This window comes from Octodon degus, unplaced genomic scaffold (genome assembly GCF_000260255.1).
Source record: "Octodon degus isolate 3935 unplaced genomic scaffold, OctDeg1.0 scaffold00068, whole genome shotgun sequence".
Classification (NCBI taxonomy): domain Eukaryota; kingdom Metazoa; phylum Chordata; class Mammalia; order Rodentia; family Octodontidae; genus Octodon; species Octodon degus.
In genome coordinates, this window is record NW_004524644.1 from 1020572 (window position 1) to 1032358 (window position 11787).

At 36.1% G+C, this 11787-nt stretch overlaps 1 protein-coding gene across 1 annotated transcript in view; it reads right to left on the bottom strand.

Annotated features, from left to right (window-relative positions):
• Nucleotides 1–11787, bottom strand: part of Bcap29 (B cell receptor associated protein 29) — a 60856-nt gene that overhangs the window by 30740 nt on the left and 18329 nt on the right. The window contains exons 4-6 of the mRNA XM_023719493.1: nt 11689–11785; nt 10356–10491; nt 5630–5738 (exon numbers count right to left, since the gene is read on the bottom strand). Coding sequence (XP_023575261.1) covers nt 5630–5738; nt 10356–10491; nt 11689–11785 — 342 coding nt within the window. The remainder of the gene's footprint in view (nt 1–5629; nt 5739–10355; nt 10492–11688; nt 11786–11787) is intronic.

An 11787-nucleotide genomic window follows, 5' to 3' on the forward strand; every position in this document is an offset into this window, starting at 1 on the left:
AGAAAAAACTTTTGTACAAATCTTTTGACAAATTTACCACTCATATTTCATATTATAGCAATACATACCTACTAATGTCTACACCAGAACAATTCATAATAGCTAAGGCTTTGAAGTAGCCTAGATGTCCCATCAATGGACAAACGGATAAAAGAAATGTGGCTGCATGTGATGGTGCATGCCTGTAATTTAGGAACTGAAGCAGGATGATCTCTGTGAGTTTCAGGTCAACCTGGATCATATTGTGACTTCAAAGTTAGCCTGAACTACATAGGGAGACACTGTCTTCAAACAAACAAACAAACAAACAAACAAACAAACAAATGTTCGGGATAGAGTCAAGTAGATAATTAAAAAAAAAATACTGCCTCTGATTACCAGATTTAGAGGAAAGCTAAAGAAAGAAAACTCTAAACAACAATAGTAACAACAAGTTGGGGATAAATTTTGTGGCAAAGCACCTGTCTAGCAAGTGTGAGGCCCCAATTCTACTCCTAGTATAATAATAACAATAACAACAACAAAAAAAATCAAGAAAAATCTTTTTTCTTAGGCATGGTGGCGTATACCTACAATTCCAGCACTCAGGAGCCTGAGGCTGAGGAAGAAGGATCACTGCAAGTATAAAGTCAGACTGGATTACAAAGTTCAAGATAGGCCTGAACTACATGGCAAGAACCTATTTTGAAAAACAAAGCCAAAATTCATTATGTAGAAAATAAACTCCAAAACAGTCATTTATTGTATATGTCAAAAGTAATCTTTATGTGTTAATACCTTGGTGGATCTTTTTTCTATTAAAATGTTTGAAACTAGAGTTGTCCAGCTTAATTTTTGTACCTCATCAAGCTATAAACAAAACTGGCCATAAGTGGATACAGTTTTTATAAATGTACTGTATTTACCATGAAGTCCTTTCGTGACTATGCCTAGCTAGACAGGAAATAAAGCAATAGAAAAGAATACCAAAGTATACAATGAGCCATCCTTCCCCATGGGGCTGTTTGGGGACCCTGCGATTGTCTCCCTTGTGATTCACCAATACCTAGGGTGACATATCAACAGTCTGCTCTATGCTGTGCTGTGCTCCACTCACTCACAAGAGCAATATCATTTCACTCATTTTCCTGTCAATCAAAGTCCATCAACACATTCACAGAGTTGTGCTTCATTATTCCCTTACCCTCCACTGAACGTTCCTTTATTCAATATGCACTGAGATCAGGCTACACTCACTTTGGGTAAACTAACCCATGTATGAGGCAGAGGAGGAAATGAATCCCAATCACTTTATATATGCATGTTTTATCCACCCATTGGGACTGCAAGCTCTTCGGGGAACAGTTTACCTTCTCTTGCTGTAATGCTTTCCTCTGTAGAGATTATAAAAGGTTTTCCCTGGAGTAAACTCAAGTTTTGCTTGCTTGTATTATCAATGACATTCATTTGATACATGTAGCAGTATGTATTCATTTTTAGTGGGAATAAAATTATTACCAACTCTTTTTAAGTTTGGTAAACAAAAGGGCTTGCCAAATAGCTCAGCAGATTAAAGCGCCTGCAAGCAGGCACAGGGGCCAGGGGTTCGATCCCCCCCCGGGCCTGCTGTGTTGGCACTGCCCCTGGGGCATGCTGAGATGGCAATTGAGACTGGGCATGGTGGCACATGCCTGTAATCCCAGCTCTTGGGAGGTTGTAAATAGGTAGATCACTATAAGTTGGATTTAGTAGTGAGGCCCTGATCATTCTGTAGACCTTCCCTAAAATACAAAAAGAGGCATATTACAGATTTCTGTTCCTAATGGAATAAAAAGCAGGCACTTCTACACACAGTTCAATCAGTAAATCACATCTACTTTTTGCCCAGATGCACATAATAGAATAGTGCATGCTTCTTCTAGTTAAAGAAAAAATATCAGGAAAGTATTTGTTCATAAGAATTTGGACCCGTAGTTATTGCAGAAGAGCCCTCTAAAGACAACCTCCTAGGACAGCAGATCTTCCACAACATGTATTACTTCCGTTATGAAAACTTGTGAGCTTTGTAAATTTCTTAAAGATCAGAATCTCTTTTTCTCACGGCAGTACCCTTTCTAAATTACTCCATACACCAGGATATGAGTTATTGTTCAATGAATCAATGGATCATTCAAATGACAGATAAGGTTCTTTATGCCTCACTAGTCCTGACTGTAAATTAGGTGCTTTGGGATGTCTGCTTCTTGAGCATCTCGAGGGTGACAGTACTATAATGAAGCAAGGGGATAGTTTACTAACTGGAAAAACTGGAGCTGGTGATTTAAAGCTGAGGGTGACTGCCACTACTTAGAGTGTTCTTAATAGCTGCTTCCAGAATGCTACTTTCCCAATTCAGGGCTGACCAGATTAAATAAATCTTCGTAGTAATACTTCACTATTTACACTAATATAGTAGGAAGAAAATGTTTCTTTCAGATTTAACAAACACCAAGGTTAAGAAGATATGGAAAATATTAAAATTTCCTCTTTTAAAAAACAAAGCAAAACAAACCACACTGCTTTTTACTCAATCTCCAAATTCAAAAGTTATTTTGAAAAACATTTAGGCACTAACACCCTAAAACCCTCAATTATTACAAGTCAGTGAATATTAAGGAACGATACAGCTAAATCACCTAAATCCTATACCAGTAACTGATATAATTTTTTTACTCTTGCCTTCTTGGTATTAGTCAAGAGAACCAAACCAGAGCAATGTTTTCTTTGGAGATGGAACTTTTGAGGTCATTAGGAATGTTATTTTTAAAAAAGTCTAAATAAAAGATGTTCATAAAATATTACACAGAATCTCTCAGGAACCAAACAGGACATAAACAGATAAAAGCTGCTTTTACATCAACACTGATTTACTCTGAAAGTCATACACAACCTACATGTTTTAGATAAGCTGGTATGTCTTATTATCAGATTATATACATAATGCCTACATCATCAAAAAATTCCTTTTACCCAAACATCCAGGAATCTTTTAAAGAAATACTCACGTAAGACAGGGTTTAGTTTCATTTCAGACTTAAGAAATTAAAGCTCAAAATATTTCAGAGTTGGAAATTTTGAAAAGCAAATAATAAATTATCCAGGGTTATAAGAGAGGTGTAGCATGGCATAAACCTACTCTTGTCCTTTTTTTGCTACTTTCATAATGAAGGAAAACATCTTACCAGATGTGGAATAAATCAAGATTTTTTTTTAACAATTTTTGTTTCCTTTTTCCTCTTTCCTTCTCTTCCATTACTTTCTTTTCACATTTTCTTCCTTTCCTTATTTCCTAAAGTAAATAGCTTTACTATTTTTGAAATAGCTCTTTTTATTATCTAAAAGAATTAGTAACTTTTTTTTTTTTTTTTTTTGGTGGTACTGAGGATTAAATCCAAGCTCTTAGCAATGAACTACATCCAGAGTCTTTTGAAAAAGTTTTCATTTTTATTTTGACACAAGGTCTTGTTAAGTTGCCCAGATTGGGTGTGAATTTGCAATCCTCCCGCTTCAGCATCCCGGAGCGCCAGGATTATAGGAATGAGCTAAGGGTATATGACTACTAAATTTATTTTTATGTAAATGTTAAAATTTCTTGATCATGTCTACATCATTTAGAAGTTAAAATGCAAGAGTACTAAGTACAACACTCTCTTGAATTTCAGGCTATATAGTATATGATAACTATATAATATCCCACCTTGGCTAGAAGGGTAATTTATGTTTTAACTTACTAATTCTAAACTAGCTTTTCTTAAAATTAGAATGTGGGCTGGTCCTTTCACTACAGCAACCACTGAAGAACAGTAGCCATGGCCCTATGCTACCCCATGGCCATAGGCCTCAACAAGGGCCACAAGGTGACTAAGAATGTGAGCAAACTGAGGCACAGCCGCCATCACAGATACCTCATCAAACACACCAAGTTTGTGTGGAACATGACCTGAGAGGTGTGCGGCTTCACCCCCTACGAGTCGTGCACCATGAAGCTGCTCAAGGACAAGCATGCCCTCAAGTTTATCAAGAAAAGGGTAGGGGGCTGGTGAGATGGCTCAGTGGTCTAGAGCACCTACTTAGAACAAGCTTAGCAAAACGCAAGGACTGCGGTTCAGTCCCCAGCACCACATGCCAGCCAGCCCCGCCCCCTGGTGGGCTGAGCTGGCCACACACACACACACACACACACACACACACACAAAAAAAAAAAAAAAAAAAAATAAAAAAAAAAAAAAAAAAAAAGAAAAGGGTAGGGACAACATTTGTGCCAAGAGGAAGGCCAAGAAGGACTGAGCCCCTCTGGAATAAAGCTTTGATGTAAAAAAAAAAAAAAAAGAGAGAATGTAACTAAATAATTTTTTTAGCACATGAAATATCCTCCTGTGGATTTTTGTTTTACTTATAGAATTAGCTTTTATCTTTGGACCTTCAACTTTGAATTCAAATATATCTTGTAGAAATAAATAGTATTTATGACAATGTCAACAGGTATCCAGTAATAGCAAGCTCATGCATTATAGAGAACTTCTATTGTGAGGAGACTTAAAGGACATTTTACTAAAATCTTCTTAAAAGAAACCTGCAAATAGTATAAAGGTCCCTGATTCAATCACTAAATATTCTCTACTTTATCCTCAATTTAAAGCAGAACAGACCTGAAGCTAGAACAAGCATATGCATTAATCCTTACATTAACTGTGGATGGCTAACAGGTCCCTAGTGCATGGCCTTTATGGATGAAAATCTGTTTCTATATGCAGAAGTGTTGCTGGGAGGGGGGCCAGGGAGATAGCTCAGTGGAATAAGTGCTTGCCTGGCAAGCACAAGGCCCTGAGTTGGATCCCCGGTACCACCAAAAAACAAACAAAAAAATAAAAAATAAAAAAAAGAAGTGTTGCTGGGGTTCAAACCACACACTCAGTTTTCTGGAATAACACTAGATTTGGATTATTTACTTTTATGTACTAAGCAGCTGTGGGTATTAATACTTTATTCTTTAACTAGCAAGAACAAAGTACTGTCAGATATACACATTTTGTTAACGTAACAAACTGCCTTGTTATGAAGAAATGAAGTTCAGATGTTTTGCTTCAAGACTACAAAGCAAGGCCTTTTGAGATAAGGCCTTCCATCCAGGCTGATGCTTTCTATGTGTCTATCCATTTCTTTCAAAGAAAATTGTTTTAAAATTGAGTAGATAGGAACTACTAGAACTTGAAATAAGCAATATATCACATTACTAAGGTAATATATTTTCTTGTTGCCTTGCAATTGTTTCTATAAAAGAATATATGACCATGAAAATATGTGACTCATTTTACAGAAACATGTTTATAAGCAACTTTCCAAGAACATAACCCTTTTGCTAAGGCAGGAACATTTGTATTTACAATACAGAACTGAAACACCTACATGTTTTTCTGCATAACAGAACATGTTTCTCTTGGCTGAAACAATGTTTTATCTTAGTATTTGAGCAAGAATTTATAAATAGGTCATCCTTGATATTTTGGCCAGAAGGACATTCAGGCATTAGTTTTGTTTGAGGGAAAACAGTGAAATGTAACAGCATAAAACATGTGAGTCTTTTTACTTTTTCACATGCACACAAAGTTACCAGCTGAAGTCTTCTTTAATTCAGTTTTCAGTTTTTCCTGGTCTTCAACTAACTTTTTATTTTCTGCTTCCAAAACACGTTCCTCCTCTGGGCCAGGGTTTTTTAAGATCTACCACAAAAAGGAGTCAGAAGAAGAAATAAGCATAAATTGCAATAGGCAGACACTCTTACAGGAAGGCAGCTAAGTCACCTGTTTAAATTTATTGGTTTTTATTTAATTCTTTGTCCTTTCAGTATTTTACAATTTTCTACTTTTGTTAAAAGAGATTTGGGCTGGGGAGGTAGCTCAGCAGAATAAGTGCTTGCCTGGCAAGCACAAAGGCCTGAGTTCAATCCCTGGTTCCGCAAAAAAAAAAAAAAAAAAAAAAAAAGACTTGATATTTGACAAACACACACACACAATTTTTCTTTTTATGCTAAAATGAAAACAATTTCTGGTTAGGCTACAATTACAATTATGTTTTCAAAATAATTTAGGTAAAGAATATAAATCTCTCTTTCTCAATTAAGTGTATAAATCTAAAGAAAGAGAAACAGTTCTGAAAAAGAAACCAACTCTGATGTTGATATTAACTGGAAGGACTAGAGACTGGGTGTGGTGGCGCGCACCTGTAATCCCAGCTCTTGGGAGGCTGTAAACAGGTGGATAACTATGTGTCTGATCTAGTAGTGAAACTCTGAATACCCAGGAGACCCTTCCCTAAAATTAAAAAAAAAAAAAAAAAAAAGGAAAAAAAGAAAAAGAAATATATATAATAATAATTGGAAGGACTTCATGTTTTGACAAGAGCTATTTAGACTATTTTTATATAGACAAATTCTACATTTAAGTTTAATGTTAATAAGTGGAAATGACAGGGCCATCTCTAAGGTTGGAAAATCCTAATTTTTATTTGATAATCTCTGTTATTTTTATTCAGTTAATCCTTTATAATGCTCTTTACATTTGAAAATTTATTCTGGCATTAAAAATATTTGTAGTTTTTCTTTGGTAGGAAACAAAAATAAAACCTGAATAATGAAATGATTGCTATAAAAGCACCACAGGGAAAAGTACATTAATGTTTATATATATATATATATATAACCAGTGGTGTGTGACAGTTGACTAAATAAGCTCTACCACAAAAAGTGTCGACTTGATACTGAAAGCTTCCATAGTCAAGTAAAAGAACAAATCAGGAGAACTTTAAACAGAACCAAAAGACTAATTTCTACTATAGAGTCATTTTTCTAATGTGAGTGGGTACATTGAACAAAACAGGAGTTTTAAGGAGCAAAGACTAATGCAAATATTTTACAGTGTAAGGTACTATAAAGGATGAAAATGTAAGAGGAACAAGGTTTCCATAGTCAAGTAATTTCCATCCAGAAGAAAGGCTAAGACCAACATAAATTGCACAAAACCTTGTTTCCCATCCAAGTACTAACAAGGCCCAACCTTGCTTAGCTACAAAACCTTGTATGGTACTATCATATAAAAATTAGGGTGCTCAGAGCAGGAATTAAAGCTGTAAAGAATATATCTGGGCTGGCCAAATAGCTCAGCGGATTAAAGCACCTGCAAGCAGGGGCAGGGGCAGGGGGTTAGATATCCAGGCCTGCCCTGCCAGGGCTTGCTGAGAGGGCAATTGAGACTGGGTGTGGTGGCGCACACCTGTAATCCCAGCTCTCAAGAAGCTGTAAACAGGCGGATCACTACAAGTCAGATCTAGTAGTGAGACCCTTCCTTAAAACATACACACATACATACAAAGAAGAATATATCACATAATCTTAATTAATATTATAACTAGGAGATTGAAGTCTATTTTAAACTGAAGGAATCTCATATCTTTTGAAATAAAATTTTTTTCAAAGTGCAGGACAAGGAAAAAAAAATTTCCAAACCTCTTTTAATTTGTTGCTTACTTCAAGTACAAAGTAATTCTTACTTTTATTTCACTGAATTCAGTTTATACAATCTCTGATGATTACCCAAATTGGAAGAGAACCACTGAGCTGTAGGAATTTTACAGTGACCAGTCGAATTATTATGCCACTGACTTAGAGACTTGGCTTTGTGTCAGTTTAGTAAATAAGCTTTCATTACTGCACCTGTAAAACTGTCCAGATTTATTATGTCTAACTTCATGCTGGAGAAAGGTCAAGATCCCTGGAGTCTGAAATTCAACAGCTACTAGCTACAAGAACATAAGTGGTCACTGTCCCAGCTACCCTATCCCAACTTGTTGAGTGGCTGGGAAAAAGTCACAGAGAAGTAAAGCTTCATCCTGTCATTTTAAAGTTGTTAAATTAAATACTGAATGGTCTTTCACAAATGTTACATTTATTTAACCAAGCATCACAACATAAAGGGGTGTGAGGTATATACAAGTCATTTCATAGGCTAGCACAAGAGCTGAAGGGACAAAGTGATGTAGTTCTAAGTGCGGATTCTAGAATCAGGCTTCTTGGGTTCAATTTTTCAGTCACTTCTTGGCTGTATGATTTTGTGCAAGCTACTTAAACTTCCTGTGCCTCTATTTCCCCAACTATAAAACTCAGAGAATAAAGTACAAACCTCCTGGGACTGCTGTGAGAATTAAAATTTAATACCTTAACTGGGAAGCACTTGAGATGATGCTTAGCATAGTGTTGACTATTATTTATAGCCAAGAAACCCTGAAACTCAGAACATATGGAGGGAACTTGTCCCAGGCTGTACTGCTAATTACCAGGATAATGCTCTTCCACTAGATAATAATACCTCTGATAGAGAATGAAGAGGTATTTTAACAATTTCATCTTCCTTAGCTAAAATTTAAAAACCCACAACAAGTATTCAGACATTGAAATCATATTTGGCATTCTAGCCTATAGTCTTATTATCATTTTATCAGTTGATTGCTTCACTACGAGCACTGAGTGTTCAGTGCACAGATTTCCTTCCCACTATGTACTGACTCTTGCCCAGCCTACCTGTACTTCCTCTGATATCTAGGACCACTGATAGGGCCACAACTATAAAGGAGCAGGGAACCATGACAGCATGGGACCAAAGGAAAGGGGAAAAAAATGGAGAAAAAGATCATAGGGGGTCAAGGAACTAGTGACCAGGAAATAAATATTCTGGCAGGGGTAACTGGCTTTTGATAATAGTTCCAAAATGTTTTAAGCATGGTGACTTTTTTTTTAAGAACAAGATTAAAGTACATTAATTATGGTACATATGGCAAAAAATGACAGTGTCAAAATTTTAGAAAAATACTTTCCCCTTTTTTAGAGTGGAAAAATAGGAAAACCACTAAAGAGGGAAAAAGCAGTGTCCTAATAGTAGTTGTATTTTGTTACTCTAAAATGACGTTCACAGACTGGGTGTGGTGGTGCACACCTGTAATCCCAGTGCTGGGGTGGCTAAAAATAAGAAGATACTATGAGTCTGAGCTGCGTAGTGAGACCCTATACCAAATATGTAAAATAAATAAATAAAATTATGTTCACCATTTTAAAATCAATAAGCTACCTGATGTAGAATTGTGATTAAAGGTAGTGATTATAGTTCTTTGTGTAAGAGGCAGGCTTTTGGACTTAAAGATTTTAATTCTCTATGATAGACTAAAAAATGCTTCTTACATAACAGGGTAATGTATAATGCTGCTTGCATTTCATTAGAGAAAAATAATCACATTCCATCATTTTAGGATTCTTCTCTTCTGAGTTATTGAGACAGGGTCTCAGTATTGCACAGTTCAGGCTGGTCTTGAACTCACTATGAAGCGAGGGCAGTCTGGAGCTCACAGCAACCCTTTTGTCCCAGCCTACTGAATGCTTGGATTACAGGTATGCATGACTATGCCTAGCTTAGGAACTTACTTTTCTTTTCCTTTTAATTAAGTATTTATTTGGTACAGGGTCTCCTACACAGCTCGGACTCAGTGATTCTGCTGTGTCAGCCTCCCTAGCACTGGGATTACAGGCATGCACCACCATGCCTGGTTTCAGTGGCTGGCATGGTGTGCTTGGAATTCTGGGCTGATACAGCATGTAGTATGAGGAATCAAATCCTGGTCCTTGCATTTGCCAAGCAGGCACTTAGACCACCAACCTGTCTCCCCAACCCAGGAACACTCTCTTTAAGAAAGTCTTACTATGAATTAAAAACACTGCTACGAGATCTGACTCTTAAGTTTTAAATTTAAGAAAAAAAATGCACATAGTAATTTTACATCTTTCATTTTTCTGCTTGTGGTTCTTTTTAGTCAACAGGGTAAAGACACACTAAGTATGTGATCCACACTCCTTCAAGGATATCATAGGGTTCTCAAACATATCAGCACCCACAGATTAAATATGTTAAATATGATGTGCAATCATTAATGTAACAACAATGAACTCTCTTATAAAAATGATCTAATAGAAAAATAAATAAAATAGAATTATAAAAATTTGTTAGGCTATGAAATAAAATTAACAGTAATATAGGAATTAAAATTTACATTCCCAGAATGTTTTGTCTTTGAGTCATAGGAATAGGTAAAATGGCATTAGTTTGCAATTGAGAGAAAGCAAATCTCAAGAACAGTAAAAGGTCTTTTGAAACGATTCAACAGAATCATATTACTATTTATGACCATTTTCTGCTATTAACTTTTTAAAATACTCCTTTTGGTGCTAAAAAACAATATACCACTTCTTTAGAATATCAACAATATTCTTAGAAATTGTTACCAAAAAAATCAAATACCCGTTTTAGTTTTTCATTCTCTTCCATGAATTTTTGGGCAGCCTTATTAGTATTTTCTGCTTGAGTTTTAAGTACTCCTCTGTTTGACAGCTCTTTCGCCAGCTGAGTAATAAGTGTAACCAGACGTCTCAACACCCTAAGGAGAAAAAAGCAAATCAAAACAGAATAGCCCATAACCAGAGTAACCAGCCACCAGGAGCTGTGGTTTTAAATTAAACAGCCATGGTCCAGTAACTTGCATTTAGGTACACAGGTATGGTGGTGGAGATGACATTCACAATGGAACAGATGGAAAAAAAAAAAAAAAAAAAGACAAATTTAAATTTGAGCTGATACCTATATCACATTCTTTTAGAGTCTGTTAAAAGATGAGGATTGGACTAAACAGGGGAATATATAGCTCCAGTGGCATGTCTTTCTTTTTTTTAAATGTTTTGTGGTTCTAGGGGCAAGAATCTAGGGCCTTGTGCATGGTAAAATGGTACTTAATATTTTTCTTATAGAGGCCCATAGCTGGTAACAGTAGAAACAGGAGAAACTCAGTTTGTGGCAAGACTAGAGAGAAAAAAAAAGTTTTGGCCTATGTCAAAATTTACCAAAGAGCATTGTATAAGGTTGGCCAAGCCTCAAAACTGCTTGTTCATCCATTTATATGTAATTTCCATTGTTAGGAATTGTAATTAATCTCTTCAATTACATAATCAGCAGGTATTTCCCGAGAAATTGCTAAGTATTAAATATTATGTCTGGTGTAGGGACACTGCAGAAAATAAACTCAGTGTAGAAAATACCCTTTTGGACTTTAAATTCTTATCAGAGGCATGGCTTTCAAACAGTATTTCACTGTGATTGTAAATGATACTAAAATGGTAGGTATACACATATTTTAAGAGAGTGTTAAGATCTACCTATTGTGGGAGAAAGATGGCCCCAGAAGACTTCCCTGTGAGGCTGAGGAGTTAGGAGTTAGCCAGCTGAAGAGGGAAGGAAGGGCCCTGTCAGAAAAAACAGCTTGTATTAAGTCCCTGAACGGGGAGAGCTGGGCACATCAAAATGTGCCCTCAGTATTGGTTGCAGGCAAAAATATGTAAACAGTGAAAGGGTGTAGGGGGAATGTACTGGGCTCCTCATCAGAGACGTATGAGAGAAGACTCCAGAGGTCATTCAAGGACCTAGGAAAAGAGCAGAGCTGTTAGCTGTCGCTATTACTTATTCTAGCATATCAGCTGAGGTCTTTCATGAAGTCCAGTAAAATGACTGTGGTAAAGGTAAAAAAGAAATGAAAAAGATAACTCAAATGTTTTAAAGTTAAGACATTTTTACTTTTACTTACAGCCAAAAAAATAAAGAAAATCCCGAAATATAAAGATTTCTCTGAGATCTGAAAAGTTTCATCTGTGTATGTTCATAGGCGCTAGTTTTGGTGGATGAG